At 56.8% G+C, this 16,088-nt stretch overlaps 1 protein-coding gene across 1 annotated transcript; it reads right to left on the reverse strand.

The window, feature by feature from the left end:
• Positions 1-1,631: 1,631 nt before the first annotated feature.
• On the reverse strand, positions 1,632-16,084 carry SLC29A4 (solute carrier family 29 member 4). The gene is made up of 12 exons (XM_080617901.1): positions 16,031-16,084; positions 11,145-11,300; positions 6,669-6,838; positions 6,216-6,347; positions 5,996-6,109; positions 5,789-5,917; positions 5,281-5,355; positions 4,697-4,962; positions 4,479-4,614; positions 4,034-4,221; positions 3,576-3,816; positions 1,632-3,501 (listed from the first exon to the last, which is right to left on the reverse strand). Exons 2-12 carry the CDS (start codon positions 11,183-11,185, stop codon positions 3,359-3,361), a joined length of 1,635 nt encoding a protein of 544 aa, XP_080474027.1. The 5' UTR covers positions 11,186-11,300; positions 16,031-16,084; the 3' UTR covers positions 1,632-3,358.
• Between the last annotated feature and the right edge of the window lie 4 nt (positions 16,085-16,088).

Below are 16,088 nucleotides of genomic sequence, written 5' to 3' on the forward strand. Positions count from 1 at the left end.
CTTGACCAACTTCTTCCTTCCTCCTTTTGGTCCAGGAAAGCACATGGGTCTCGTGATCATTTCACCAGCGGGACCCCCCCCGGCAGGAGGGATCCCTTTTGTGTCATTTGCCCCCATCGGTAATTCGGAAGCCGCCTGTACGTGGAAGGACACCTGATAGCCTTCTGCGGACTCTCCTCTCCGTCCTTATATTCCCTTTCCTGCTTAGTTCTGCATGACCCTTTAGGAAGGACAGGGTGAAAGAGAAAGGAGATGAGTCTCTCTCAGCGCCTCATCTCTAATCGTCTCGGCGCCTTTTTGCAGTTCCCTACCCCTGGAGGCCCCAGCAGCATGGAGCACGAAGGGGCAGAGTTTCCCCAGCATAGAGATGGCAGAAGAGGAAGGCTGGGAAGACGAGCCAATATCCAGTCTGGATTGCTGCCTTCCGACTGCCTTGAACAAACAGTCTGGACCCACCTCCCCTGTCACTCTGTGTCCCTCCTGCCCTGGAAAGGCGCTGGGGGAGCAGGCGCATGGCGAGGGGTTGACACTTGGTGAACAAAGAACTCATCTTGGAGCATGCAGTGAAGGAGGGCAGGAAATCACGGGGAAAAGCTGCTGCTTGGCGCTTGGAGTGCAGGAGCCCATTGGATTTTGGCATCCCTTGCCCAGCTTTATGCCCTGTGCCTTGCCTGAGCAGAGATGTGGAGCTGCTGGGAAGCCCTCACTCACCATTTGAAGGGAATGAGGATAGTGTGAAGCCCGACCATCCCCACCTGTGGCATTGCCGCAGCCAGAGCCCCACTGCCACCCTGGGCTCAGGATAGGACCATCCAGCTCACTCCATCCAGCCGTCCAACCTCCCCTCGGCTCCGGGAGAGCCACCACCACCATCACCTCTGCAGAGCTGACCTGCTGCCTCGCTCCCGCTGGGCACATCCCGGACCTTTGGCATCACCAGGGTTGGGGCAACCGGAGGAGAACCACGCGACGATGGAACATCCTTGCACTTAAAAACACAACTCCAAGAGACGCACTGATCTTTGCAACCACCGACTCGCACTACAGCTTGCCAGGACGTGGAGCGGGGCCCGGCCCGGCTCCGGTGGGGAAGTGTTTAGGACAAGGACATATGGAAAACTCTCCACCCTGGTACTGGAGACTGGAGGCCGGGGCTCGGGAGGGGGGAGAGGGCCACCCGTGCAACGTTACCCCTCGTCCTTCAAACAAACCACATGGTGCTGAGCTCGTACCATCTCCACCCCGGGCCGCCGGCGCCGTGGCTCATAGCGACGGTTCTAGCCTGTACAGTTTTAATGTACCGAAAAGACTCGTTAAGCCCCTCCTGTATTATAAGACTTGAAACGGAGTCAACTTTTTAATTATAAATATAAATATATATATATAAATATAAATATAAACTTTTTAAAACTGTGAAAACAAAAAAAAAAATTATGAAATTATAAAAAAAACAAACAAGGAGGAAAAAAGAAACCAAGGCAACAACAACAACCCCCAACCCCCCCCAACTCAAGCCCCAAACCCACGACGAGAGAAATGAACACAGTCTGACCTTTAGAATCTTATTTTTTATTTCCCGTTGGATTGTGATTGTAAATGATCTGGGAACAGGCACACATCACCCACCCCCCCCGTTACTCCCCCCCCCCCGCTCAACGTGTACTGTACTTGTAGAAGCAAATTGTGTGAGCCTATTTTAAAGAGCGAGAGAGAGCGCGCGCGAGAGAGAGAAAAAGAGATTTTATGCTAATGTTAAATAGAAAGCACTTAAAACCCACTGCCTTCTATGGAACACAAGGATATTTCAGACAATCGAGAGGAAAGGAGAGCCAGGTTTTTGTCTTTTTTGTTTTATGTTTCGTTTTTTTGTTGTTGTTGTTGTTTAAAACGATTTTTTTTTTGGCATTCTGTTTGTTGGAGAACTCCGTGTGATCTTTTTTTCATAAAAAAATAACAAAAAAAAGAAAATCAATTGAAAAAAAAAAAACAAAAAAAAAAACCAAAAAAGCATCCCCACGAAGCATCTTTCTTTGTCTCACTTCTAACAGCCGGGTTTTGCCTCCCCCTTGGGGGTGATGGTCGCTTTTTTGCCTCAGCTCTGAGGGGGGGAGACCCCATCCCTCTGATGGACAGGATGTACCCTGACACACGGGTCCTGTGGGGCAGGAGGGATGTGAGTCCTGTGACCGCACTCCCGCACCCTGAGGCCTGCGGGAGTGATGTTTTGAGGGTGAAACACTGGATTCGCTCATTCTGCTGGGGCTTGGCATGGTGAGACCCTGCGGTGCTGGTGGTGCCAAGCCTGGTGCTCGCTGCCTTCTCCAGCCCTTTGGCTTTGCTTTCTTGGGGGGTGGCACTCACCGGCTCCTGGCACAGTGAGGTGCTGTCGGTCCCAAAAAGCATCAGGCTCTGGTGTTGGCACCTTCTCCACCTGGTTTCTGCTTGCTGCTGCCCTCTGCAGCGCTTTGGAGGCTGGCAGGGGTTTGATGGGACCTGGTGGCAAGTCCAGCTGCGCCAGGTGACAGAGGGGACTTTGGAGATGGGGAGCAGCACAAGGGATACCCCAAGACCCCACAGGCCTGGAGCAGGTGTCACCATGTAAGTGTTGGCCAGCTCAGCCAAGCTGGGCATCATTGCAGAGACAGTGGTAGGGCATCAGCTCTCCCTACGGCCCTTGCACTTAAACCCTGAAGCTCAGCAGTGGCGTCTGCAGTGCTGTGGCTTCGAGACCCACGTCTGCCCCATTGCAGTGGGGCAGGGGAAGACAAGACCCTGCCTCTCTCACAGTTGGGGGGGAGCAAAACCAAAACGTAACCCAAAAAAAGGTGGTTTTGTGAGTTGGGTTTTTAACAGCGATTGGGGCATCCGGGGAGGGATTGTGATTTGAAGCTATTGGTGAAAACCTGCAGCACCATCAATGAAAGCTGAGACCTGCCTTCCAAAAGCCACTGGGGACTGAAGGAGCTTTTCCTTCCTCTCTTACTCCTCTTCCTCACCAGCCCTCCATCACCCTCCTGCCCAGTGCTGGTCCTCTTCCCTTTGGCATTTGGCAGTATTTTCTTCCTCTTGGCAATGGCTTGGCTCAAACAGAAGACACCCCCTTGGCTCCATTAGAGAGCCCATCACTGATGGGGAGCCCCCCAAGAGCAGTGTCACCCTAAAAGGTGGCACTGCACAGCATGGGCCATTTTGGATGCCACAGCCCCATGCCAACAGGATTCTGGTCCCTGTCCTCCTTGAGACTTGAGCTTTCTGGCTCCAGGCTCCCTCCCCATGGAGGGACATGGACCAGGCGGGGGGCGATGGGGACCAGGGTGGGAATAGGTCCCATCGTGTCCCCATCACCCCGCCATGGGGCTCAGTACCCCAATGTAAAGGAGCTGTTGGAGGTCTCGGTGTAGAAACAGCTGCTGTGGGATGTACTGGTGAGGCTGTAGGCAAAATAGGCCACAGCTGAGCCCAGCGTCAAGCCTGTCATGTAGGACACGGTCATGGTGTTCCCTGTGGGAAGGGGGACAGGGTGTCAGGATGCTCCGGACCCCCAGCATGGGATTCCCGAGAGGGCTCGGTCTTACCTGCCAGCTCCCGCTGCTCTGGGCTCACTTTGCCAGCAGCCAGGATCATGGGAACGCTGCCGAAGTAGCCATTGGTGATACCCATAAGGAGGGAGAAGATGCAGGGCCAGGCAGGGTGGCCAAAGGTGGGCCTTCCATTGGGGTAGACACACATGATGAAGAGGGGGATGAAGACCACACGGAGACAGGAGTAGACGAGGAGGTGGGTTCCTCTCCAGTCGTAGGGCAGGGCAGCCAGGATCTGCAGCGAGGGGTAGAGACCATGGGGATGGTGAGGACCTGGGGAGGGCAACGTGATGCCCAGAATGGGGCACAGCAAGGAGATGAGGTGGTGGAAAGACCAACTGCTGCAGGAGGCCATCAGCATGGGGTGGAGATGACCCTTGGTGGAGCGCCAAGTGGCTTTGGAAGAGGACACAAGAAGGAGCCCATTGCATTGATGTTGGCCTCTCTCCTACCTTGCCCACGAAGTCGGAGAGGTTGAAGATGGCCATGATGAGGATGGGGAGCCATTCCCCCAGTGTGCAGTTGTGGATCTCCGACTCCAGCCCGGGAAAGAGGCACAGTGTGATGAAGTAGGTCATGGCGATGGACAGCATGTAGGCCCAGATGAGCCGGGACACGACGTAGCGGTAGAGCAGCATGTCTGGCAGGGACGGGCAGCACAGCTCAGCCAAAACCTGCAGCTTTCCCCTTCGCAGAGCCTTAAAGGGGTCTTGCCTGAGCCCCAAGCGGTTGGTAGCTCTCTAACCTCATCCAAAGATGAGATTACCCCATGGGTTTGAGCATCGAGAATGGGATGACCCCTCTCCAAATCCCTCTGCCACCAATTGCTCAATCTCCCCTGCACAATGGTGTAAACCCACCCCATCGGCACTGCTTGCCCCCAAACCCATCACCCACCTCTGAAGCTGGGCCAGCTCCTCTTGATCTTGGGCCGAGGGACATCGAAGCGCATGTAGGTGCCGCTTCCAGCCAGCTCAGCTTCATGGCCCGGGCTGCCCCGGGGGGGACTCGGCTGCCCCCGCTGCCTGTTCTCCTGGAGGGGGGGGAGAGGGGACACCAGTGCTGAGCTCCAATGGGACCCCGGGGGCCAGCGGGGGAACCCCCTCTTGGCTTACGAAGCGGATGTCCTCCGCGGTGACATCGTGGTGGACGCGGTAGCCCGTGCCGTGGTCACCGGTGCCCCTTGCCTCGGGGAGACCCTTGCGGGAGCAGGAGGTGTGGTAGCGGACGAAGCGGGTGCGCTTGACGAGGAGGTGGAGGATGAAGCACGTCAGCTCCATGCCGATGGAGATGAAGAAGAAGATGACCGTGTTCTCCTTCTCGTCCGACAGCAGCAGCTTGGTGAAGATACGGCTGAGCGAGATGATGACCCCGGCGGTGCCTGGTGGCAGGGGAGAGCCCCGGGCTCAGGGACACCCGTCAGCTCCCCACTGCATGCATGTGATGCTCTGTGTGTGCGGTAGGCAGCAGTGGTGATAATGGAGTGATGCAGGAGACATCCCTACCCCCAGCTCGGTGTGGCAGTGCAAGTGATTTAGACACCATTAAACACCCCAGTTTGCTGCGGAGCACCCTGACCTGCTGGCAACCAGGCTTGGGCTGTGCTGGAAACAGTGGGTTTGATTCACTGGGACACCAGGGGAAGGCACAGGAGGGTCCCCGCAGGCAACCCAAATGGATGTGGACATGGGATACTTACTCTCACCCGTCATCACCCCCTGCGTGTAGCGCTTGGGCAGCAGCCCTGTGTAGCCGTAGAAGCTGGATTGCTGCACTTCAGGAGAGATGCACAGAGAGCAGAAGGAGGGATTATTGCAGCAGCCGAAATGCCAGGGAGAAGGAAGAAACCCATGTGCTTTGCCACCTGGGAGCTGCCTCCTTCCCAAAGCATCCTTGCCCCAGAGCAGGGAGCTTTTTGCCCTCCCTTGGATGCCCCACCAGGAGCAGGGGGCTTGGGAAGCCACCATAGTGGCCTGAGTGATTTCAAAGCCGTCTTAGTGGCCCGGATCAGTGTTGGGAACCAGTGCACAGTTCGGTGCTGGTGCCCCTGGACAGAGGTGGAGGGGATGGAGCAGGGACGTGAGGGTCAGTTGATAGTGACAGAGATCACAGTGTCCCAGGAGACCACGGCTCTTGGGGATGGGGCTGCTCTCCCACCGCTGCCTGAAGGGCTGTGCTCCCCCCAGCACCACCAGTGTCCCACATACCTGTGCAGCCGAAGGCCACCACCCCGACAGCCACCAGGTTGATGGCATAGGCTTGCCTGCGGCTGAAGAGCTCCAGCCACACATCGCAGATGCTGACAAAGAGCAGTGGCCCCAGGGCGAAGAGATAGCCTGCGGGTGGGAGATGGAGGTGAGGGATGGGGGGCACAGTGCGGGGCTGTGCCGAGGGGCACAGGGACCCCCACTCACCCACAGAGATCCGGGTGTGCAAGCTCAGCAGCTCCACCAGCGCGTTGTTGAGGATGACGGCCACCAAGGCCACCAGGATGTAGGTGAGGCTCATATCGAAGACGATGGAGGTCCCTGTGGAGAGGCAGATGATGGGGAATGGAAGGGTCTGGCTCCTCTGGAAGCAGCGCCAAGTTATTCCCAGTTTTTGGGTGCTTGGGAAGTGCTGCTCGAGACCTACCTGGGTATTTATGGTGTAGATAGTCCACATCGGTGATAAAGCTGTTGTACGGCAGGAGAAATCCCACCCCGGCCAGCAGCATGGCAAAGTAAATCCCATGGTACCGATCCTGCGGCTCGGGATCCTCAGAAACTGCCCCAGAAAGGGAAAGAAAGAGGAAAAAAGAGACATGACAGTGGCACTGGTGCCCCAATGGGACCTGCAGCAGATCCCAGCCTTGACGGTGCTGTTACATCCACAGCGCAGCACCCCACAAAGAAACAGGCCCAGGATGGGGAAACTCCTTCCCTAAATAAATGCATTTCACGTGGGCACAAACAGGTCCCAAAAAAAGCCCGTTTAGGCCATTTTGTGCATTTCGGGCCATTTGTGGCCATTCAACCCATCCCAGGAGGCTCCTAAACGGGTGGGAATGCAGCAAGGAGCCCATCTCTCGGCTGTGCCTGCCCTCACCCGGCTCCATGAAGGTGAGGACGCCCTTGGCCTGGCTGCCCCGCTGCAGCTCATCCTCCTCCAGCTGGTAGCTGTCGAAGCTGAAGCTCATCACCACGTTCCCCTCCGGCGTTCCCGCTGGGCTCAGCTCCTTAAAGCGCTCGGATCCCACTGAGCCCATCATGGGCAACCTGAGAGGGAGAGCGGTGACAAGGGATGGGTGACCCTGAGCCTTCACCACCCCGCTGTATCGCTGCAGATCCTGTGGTCTTCACCCACCCGGAAAGATGCTTTCCCTAAGGAAAAGAGAGGTCTTGGACCCACTGGGCAGGGATTTGAGTGGTGAGTGAAGGGATCCGCTGGGATGCTCCCGGTGCCAAACGCTGGTGCCATTTCCAGAAGCAATTAGAGAAATTAATGGGTGAGAAGCATTCCCGGAGGGCGGATGCTGGGGAAGATCCCCGGGATGCTCTTGCTCTGTGCAAGCAGCACACGCTTCCTCTGGTTTATGCCCCTTTGCTGCTGCCTGGGGCTGGGGCAGAGCCATTTGCCTCAGCAAATGCATTTCTGCAGCCTTTCCAGGGAGAAAAGATGGGATGGGACCTGTCTTTTTATGGTGAATATTCCACATCTTCTCCAAGGGACCACGGCACAGCAAGAAGACAGAGAGCCGCCAGGGAGACCGCAGCAACCCGAGAGGATCCACATCAAACACAGCCCAAAAGGAGCTCCCCAAAGTGATGCTCCAGCATCAGCCTCCCAGACCTCGGTTCATCCCTTTGGGACCAGCCCAGGCCCTGGGGTCTGCTCTGCCTTACCGGTACCAGTCGCTAGATGCCAGCCTGCTCCCTGCTCCCGCAGCCCACCCGGCCGGGGAGGGGGGATGCTGCACGCACGATAAATCTCCTCCAAGGCAGCAGGTTGAGGGAGGCAAAATCAATGGCAGTGATTGCTCTGCAATCCTGCCAGCCGTGGCGTTTGCAGGAGCAGGGGGGGCTGCCAGCATCTCCCCGGCTGTTAGATATGGGGGGACCCTGGGGTGGATGTTCAATGTGGTACCCACCGACCCTGCAAGCATCATTCCAGACCCTGAAACGCATCATCCACTCACTGTGCAGCGCTGCCACATCCCTGAGGATGTGTGGAGGCCACAGTGCTGGTGGGGGCCTGGATGGGGCCAGGATGCACCCGAGACGCCCCCATCCCAGAGCATCATGCACAGAGCATGCACCGCGGGGCAGGTTTTAGCTGGGGACATCGCTGCTCATAGAGGAGCTGGTTGTGATTCCCACCTGCCTGTGCCTGCTGCTACCCCAGGGAATAAAACGCCGTGGGAAGCATCCCCCGGGATGCCGGGAAAGCCTGTTGCAGGGTTTTTCCATAGCAGAGATCCCAGCTGGAGAACATGCCACCTGGAAGTGCCCTATACCTACTGTGACCCAAACTTCTTAGGGCCAGGAGCAGAGCGGGATGCGCTGCACAGCCGTGGTGCTGGGCCAAGTCTGCCCTCCTGGCTCTGAGCATCCCTACGCTGTTGTAAAGCAGATTTTCCCCTCCCTTTGGATTTAAACCGGTCTCCATGGGTCTTGGGCCCTGCCGCCCATCTGGACCCAAGGTGGGAAGGGAAGGGGTTCTCCATCATGGCCAGGGATGGGAGATCTCACTCGGGGACAGGGCAGCGCAGGGACCCTATCCCTGCTGTACCCCGCTGCCGGTGTACAACACCCCCCCCCCCCACCACCATCAGGGCAGGGAGGCGATTTTCGCCCCATCAAAAGGGTCCCCCGACATCTTGCAAGCAGGGAAGTTGCAGCGAGGAGCGGGAATGCCGCATCCCCCATCCTCGGGATGAAGGAAACGCTCCGCGACGGAGGGAGCCGGTGTCCTCCCGCGCCCGAGGAGGATGCCCGGAGCCGGCGGGGGATGATGGATGGTCCATGGGGCTGGGGGATGCAGCTCCCCCCCGGCACCCCGGGCCCGGCCGTGCCCAACAGGTCGCGTTGGCTCTTACCTGGCTCCGCCGCGGCGGCTCTGCGGCATCAGCGCTGCGCTCGCCCCGCTCAACACCGGCGGCCGCCGGGCCCCGGCCCCGCCATACCGGAGCCTTGGGGCGCGGAGCCGGCAGCGAGTGCGGCGGCTGCGAGAGAGGAGCGGGGCCGGCCCCGGCCCTGCCTCCGCCCGCAGCTCCTCCCCGCCCCTCCGGACCCCCCCGAGCCCCGGGGGCCGCAGGAAGGGGTTTTCCAACGAGCAGAGCGCATCCTTACCCCCGTCTATAGGTACCGCCCATAGGCACTGCCTGTAGGTGCCGTGGGGGGATTTGGGAAGCCTGGAGCTAATTAAAAAGATGGATTCATTAGGAAGAAAGCCCTGGGAATTTCCTTATGGATAGGAGGTTTGCATGGATAGGGTCCTTTCCGTGCTGTAAATGGGTTTTGGCATAAAACGGGGATCAGCATGGGCTGGGATGCACAGATTGGATGGATGGATAGGTGGATAGATAGGTGGACAGAAGAATAAGAACAAATGGATGGACAGGATGGATGGACAGGACGGATGGATGGATGCAAGCTCTGGCTAGCACAACACAGCTTTCTGGGGAAGCAAGTGGGGTACCTCTGCTCTCCAGCATAACCAACCAGGGGGTGGAAGCAGAGGAGGGAGGGAACCAACAGCGTGGGGCAGTGGGGACCAGGAGAAAAGATGTGTGTCCCCAGGAAGGATGCTCCAGGCAGTGTCCCCATCCCTCCTGCTGGGTGAGCTGACCAAGGCTATCGGTAACATCACGGGGACTGGATGCTCCTGGGCTTTCCCACTGGAGCAGCAAGGGCCTGGGGGGCACAGGACAAGGTGCCCCCTCCCACCTTGCTGAGTGAGGGCCCCCAGGACCAGTCCCTGCTGGGTTCTGCCCACCTGGACGGTGGCAGCGGGCAGGAGGCACCGTCCCTGCTCACACCCTGTGGCTGCAGCGCGCCGGGCTGGGAATGACAACGTCCCTGCAGGCAGTGCGTGCTGCGCTGTGTAAATCAGTGCTCGGGGCTGCTCGCACCAGGGGCAATGAGAGATGGAGCCGGCCGCGGCTCCTCAGCCCCATCCTGTGAGCCCAAAGGGGCTCCTGCAAATCCATCGCAGGCAGCAAACAAACCAGGTGGGAATTTCCATCCTGTTTCTCCTTGGCTGAAATAGACAGGATTGGGCTCAAAACAACCCAGACTGCTCCCCCCTTAGCCGAGCCCTCACACAGCTCAGTGCACCAGTGCAAGGGGGAATTCGGCTGGGTTTGTTCAGCTCTCGTTCACTAGAGTCCTAGTAAAACCCCAAAGCACTCACTCTTTCTGGGGTAGGTCCCCTCACCCTATACCAGACCCCATCATCCCCTTCCAGGTTTAAGAGGCTTAAGAAAAGGGGGTGACTGTGGTGTGGGTTCCAGCCTATTCGGTACCCAGACAGTGTGAGAGCTGCACTAAAAGAGCAGGATGAGATGAAGCATCTGTGCTCTCGCCTTTTCACGGCTCACCGCTGAGGCCCTGCTGCTTGCCAGGCAGCATTACTCACTGCCTTCCGCGGGGATTCTCCCCTGGAGCCGGTTCTCCCCATCCCGAAGCCCCAGGTATGGAGCTGTAGGGGGGGTCCTTTAAAAGCCACCTAGCTCAGGGGAGCGTTTCAGCTCCCAAATGCATTTGGTGCTGTCTGAGCTGCAGGGGAGATGCTGCAAGCAATCACTCTATGGCAAAGAACAAGCTTCTGAGTTCCACCATCCTGTCTAAAATCACGACCTCCTCACCCCTATTTTGGGGGACAACGGGGTGCACTTTGTGCTACGGGTGCAACAGGGCTGTGCTGGGGTACCCAAAGAAGCCTTTATGGCTTGGAGGGCTATAGGGGACCCCAGGGAGATGAGTCCATAAGGGAGTCCTTTTCTCTCTGCTTTCCATATCCCTAAGGGCAGTACCAGACCCACCAGACACCATTCACCCACCTAAGGTGCCTGCGCACGGGCAGGCCGAGCTGCCCCTTCCCTATGGAGCCATGGGGGGATCCCGTGAGCTGGGCTCTCCCTGGGTTTTGCTGGGCTTTTCCATTTTTTAAGCTGGCCCTGAATAATTCAGCCCTGATGGAGCTGGCGTGAGGTTGGGGAGCTCGGATGCTCCTTGGGTTTCTGCTTGACCCACTTTGGCAGCCAGGAAAGCCTGCCAGGCATGATGCTCTGAGTGCAATGGGGCAAAGCTGGCCAGAGACCGCATCCTATGCACACATCCCCATCCTGGAGCCTTCCTCTGCACCCTACATCCAAACCCACGGGCCACAGAGCATCCCTCACCCCAGCTTCTTAGAGGTATTTTTGCCTTCTCCCCTTTTCCTGCCTTTCCCAGCTCCTGGCTTGAGCAGTTACATCCCAAAAGCATTTGCTGGGATACAAGGAGGGATTCGCTCCGCTCTGTGAACCAACAAACACCCTGGAGCCACCTCGCCACGGGTCCTTGCTATTCAGAGCCTCACCTCGCTTGCCTGGAGCCTGGTCGAGCACTGATTAATCCCATAGGGCGGAATAAGGTGCTGCCGGTTCATTTGGCTCGGAGACGCTGGATTAGGATGGGCTCCAGCAATCCTCTGTGCTGCAGCTTTCTCTTGCCCTTCCAGCTTCGTTAATCAGTGCTGCTGAGAGGAAGGAGAGACCTTTCAGGTGCTGCATCCCACCCCACTGCCCAAACCCCCCCCCAAGCCATGGCTTTAAACCCTTGGGTACCATGGGAAGTGGCCATCTCTGTTATCCCCATCCATATGGGCACAGCAATGGTCCATACCTTGGTTAAGGGGGGACAAAGCAGCTTCTTAACCACACTGTGCTCATCCTGGGCATCCTGTGCCCGACTTCATGTCCCCTTTGGACCAGTCAGGGTGGGTGACTCTATCTATGACTGGGAAGAGCCATAGGGATGAAACATCCGAATCCCCCCTCCTCCGAGGAGCGCTGCACATCCGTCTTTTCCACTTCATGGGAATGGGACACCATTCCCAAGCCTGTAACCCCCTCTTGGAAAAACTCCTTTAAATAGCATCGCAGCCTTCACATCCTACCCTGGGGTCTCTCCCAGTGCAGCCGAGTGTGCAAAGTGCCGGCACCGGGAGCATCCTCAGCAGCACCGGCTTTGCATGGATACAGCGGGGATTAACCAGGGATGTTGTCTCTTGGCTGCAGTCACACTTGGGGGATTATCGGGGCCTGCAAGGAGCAGGGAGCAGGCAGGGAATTTGCTCAATGCAAGCGGAGGGTTTGTCACAATCCGATTGGAGGCGAACAGAAATCCCCGGTGCTGGCGGGAGCACGGCACGGGAAGCCGGGGGGATTAATGGAGTTTTCCTCAAGCTTTACAACAGGACTGGGGTGGGAGGAGGGATTGCTCTCGGCCCAAAGCACTGGGTTTAAATGCTCTGAGGAGCATGAGCTTTGCGGCACCCAGCTCTCATCCCAAGGCCAAGGAGCAACCTCTTCCGTGTGGATGTCCTGGTATGGGGGTGTCCCCAGACAGGCTAAACCAGCCTGGGAGAGTGGGACAAACCCATAGAGGATGCCACAACCTTTGCATGTCCCCCCTTCCCTTCTGTGCTGGAACAGATTTGCATCCTTCATTAATTAATCCAAGAGGAGCTGCTAATTCAGCTCCTTGATTGCAGCTTTGCATAATTGCTGCATGCACGGGATGGGATGGAAAAGGAGACAATCAGCGGTGGGTGCAGAGGGAACAAGGGCAGGGAAGGGCTGGTTCGGCTCCCACGCGCCCGGCTTTTAGAGACCCAGGCTGGGAGAAGAGCTCTTCCTTTGGAGATAGATAAAGGTGATGGAAACGCTTGGGCCTGAGCCCCTCTGGTGATGGGGAGACAGGGAAAGCCCAAGTTAGAGGCAATGCAGCCCCTTGTGCTGCCCTTATCCCTGTGCTTCCCGCTTCCCAGTGCCCAAGCGGGTGTCTGTAGGTTTCAGAGTGAACACTGCACCAAGGTTGGAACTGGATGATCTTAAGGTCCTTTCCAACCCAAACCAGTCTATGGCTCTACGGTGAACAGTGCAACTGCATCCTCCAGAGGCAATGCCCCTACCCAATGGGTACATTTAGTCCCTCCGGCCGTAAAGGCTGTTAACTCCCTTTAAAAGAAGACCAAGAGGACAACAAGCAAATTGATGCTTGCATTGATTTGTGTGTTATTTCATCCCTTTCCTCTTCCATCACTTCCATCACATCCCTCTCACACCTCCATCACCCCGAAAGCTGAGCGACAGAGCAGCAAACAGCAGCAGACAGGCCAGCCCCACGCTCCCTATTCACATCCTGCCCTGCGAAAGAAAAGAGCTACTTTCAGCTCCAGCCTTTTCTCTAAACAAATGCAGCTCCCTTCCCTGGCCCCATAGCGAGGGCTGAAAGGGGGCTGGCCCCACCACCCCTCTTAATCAGCGGGGACATGCATGAAGCTTAATGCTGTCGTGAGCATCTCGGTGCTATTGACACACACGGTGCATTAAACGCCTTACAGAGGATTTGCATAAGCTTGGGGAGGGAGGAAGAGCATGAAGAAGTGTCGACAATGGGCAAGTAAATGCATTAAAGTGCTTAGGAGGGGGGGAGATCTGATAAAGGAATAAACCAGTTAAGGGAATATATTACTCATAGCCCAGTTATTCAAATCCTGCCTTACAGGAAATCCTCTTAAAGCGATCACCTGATTGTGAGTTAAATTCCTAATTGAATAATAAAAGAATTATGTATTTTGGCCATAAAGGCACAAAGATGGGAGCCCACGTGGATGCTCATTGGGGGGGGTGTGGGGAGAAGGGGGTTGGAGCAGCAGCACCATCCAGGAGGGATGTGATGGGAGATGTGGGGCCAAGGGATACGGGCTCTCAGAGGGATGCCTTTGAGGGCAGCAGAGGAAAGCTCTGCTAGGATGGGTTGAGGAATGATCAGAACCACAGCATCATTAGGGCTGGAAGGGACCTTTGGCCATCATCTAGTCCAGAAGGATGGTGCCCATGGGGAGGAGAAGGACCTGATGATTTCCAAAGCTCCTCCAGCCCCGGCTGCTGCAGCATCCCAAAGGATGAAAACGCACCAAAGTGCCCTGGAGCTGCAGGGAGCACAGTGCCAGCAACCAAGGCTGTGGGCAAAGGGGGATTTGGGGGTTACAGCAGCCCCTAATGCTGCCAAGGAACTAAGGGAAGGGGCAACCCCACTGCTGCCATAGGTCCTGCAGCACCGTGCCCCCCCCTTTTCCCACCCAGAGCTGAGGGCGATGGCAGCATCACCGCTCCTGCCCTTCCCCTGCTAGAAATAAGATGCAGATGCATAAACAAGGGACAAGGAAAGGCATCACCCGGCCCTCGAGAGGTGATGGAGAGCAGCGGGAACTACACGCACTGAACCCAGAGCCTGTATGGGGAGAGGAGGGGGCAGAGAGAGAAACAAAAGAGCTATAAATAGCTCTGGGAGCTGCTTCCTTCCCGGAGATCGGTTTTTCTACCCAGCTGCTTCATTTCATACCAGGATTATTTATTTATGCCCCCCCCCCCCCCTTTTACTCCACTTTCTGTTTATTTATGCTCAAATCCAACCCCACTGCTCTGCCTCTTAAAAGCAAGTTAAAAATAGAACCCAAAAGCCCCCAGAACATCCAAAAACCAAGAGAGGAAAAAGCAAGCCCCAACCCCCTCGATGGCTCCAGCGCTGCCTTGCTCCAGCTCTTTATAGGTAATTGAATATCCCAGAGTGCATCTGCTAATGCAAACTCCAATATAAATAAGCAGCAGAGGCAGCAGCTGAGAACACAAAGCCAAGAGCGGGGCTGCCAGAGGCTTTTCATTAGGCAGGATGGGGTTGTAGGGCCAGGCTGAGGTCCTGCTCTGGGGTGAGGGTGCAGGGAGATGGGTATTGAGTTATACTCACCCCAATGCCTTCTTTAAAGCTGTAGGAATAGGGGCAAAGCCCCCTGACTCCCAGGGGAGACCCCTGCACCCCTTAAGCCCAGCCATACCCATACAGAGGAGCTCATGGTACCTGCACCACCTCGATTCAGCATCCTCCAGCAGCAGCCAGGGCCATCAGAGATGATGGGAGCAATTCAAGCCTGCAGAGGCCATCATTCTGTGTGCCTTGTTTGGGTTCCAAAAAGACTTTTAATAGCTGATTTCAGGTGGTAAAAAGAAATAGCTGCGTCCTGAGCTCTCAAAATACAAATTGCCTTTTGCCCTGGGAGACATGAAAGGCTGTTTCCTATCCAAAACATTAGAAAGGAGTGAGATAACGTCTCCTGGCTCTGCCTCCCTGCTTCTATTTGCAGCATTGGTTGCAGGTGAGAAGAGATGCTGTCTGTGAGTGCTCTATGCTTGTCACCCGTACAGAAGGGACTCAGGGTGCCGAGAGGGAACCTGGAGCAGAGAATCCTGTATCCCAGTGGTGCACAGGGAGCAGGGCTTGTGTTTCCTTACAAACCAGACCCGCTCCAAGCAGCAGTTTCACCCCTCCTGCCAGGACTCAATGGGAAGTACAGACACCGGCTTAAAGACACAGCTAAAGGCACCACCAGGCTATAGGCTGGCCCCACCATCATCTCCCAGCTCCTTCTCCAGCCTCCCAGCAGCTTTCCCAGGCAGGAAGCCCATGGCACACAGAGCAGCCAAGAGCCCTCTGGATCAAGGAGCTGCCTTTGCCCTCATCCAGCCTCTGAGCCAACACGGACCATTTATTGCTCTTGCTCTGCTCAGTCACGGAGCACTGGTACCTGCTCAGGGCACCCCCTGTGCACTGAAGGGAAAAGGGAAGGAGCAGGGGAGAAAAGGCTGGGATGCTCCCATGAAACGAGCAGGGATGCTTTAAGCAGGGAGGAAGGCTGGGAAGCTGCCAGAAAAGGGAGGAAAGAAGATGGATGCTCCAGGGGAGTCTCCGAGGTAAAAGCAGGGATGCGTCAAGGGAAAAAAGGCTGGGATGCTGCTGAGGAAGGAGCAGGGACGCTGCAGGGTAAAGTACATGGATATTGCAGGGGCAGAAGGCTGGGATGCTGCCGAGGATGGAGGAAAGAACATGGATGCTCCGCGGAGGGAGCAGGGACACGCTCCGCGTGCCGGCGCCCAGCACCACCATCTAGCGGCGGAGCGGCCCCTCCGCTCCATCCAGCACCCCTCTGCCTTCCCCTGCACGGTCACCCCGACTGCCCTCCGCTGATAAAAGGAGTTATGAGCCCGCATCTGGAGCTGCCGGGGAAGCAGACAGCGAAGAGCCAGGAAAGGGTCTGCAAGCATCGCTTGCTGCCCTGAGCAGTTGGAGGGGAGGGCAGGGACAGGGGAGATGCTGAGCAGGTACCTGCCACGCTGGTACCCAAAGGTGATGGCCCCTACTCACCACATGGACAAAGGTGGATGTGTTCATGTGGACAAAGCGGGTCCATTCCCCTGCACCA

Source organism: Psittacula echo, assembly GCF_963264785.1.
Source record: "Psittacula echo genome assembly, chromosome: 5".
NCBI classification, from domain to species: Eukaryota; Metazoa; Chordata; class Aves; order Psittaciformes; family Psittacidae; genus Psittacula; species Psittacula echo.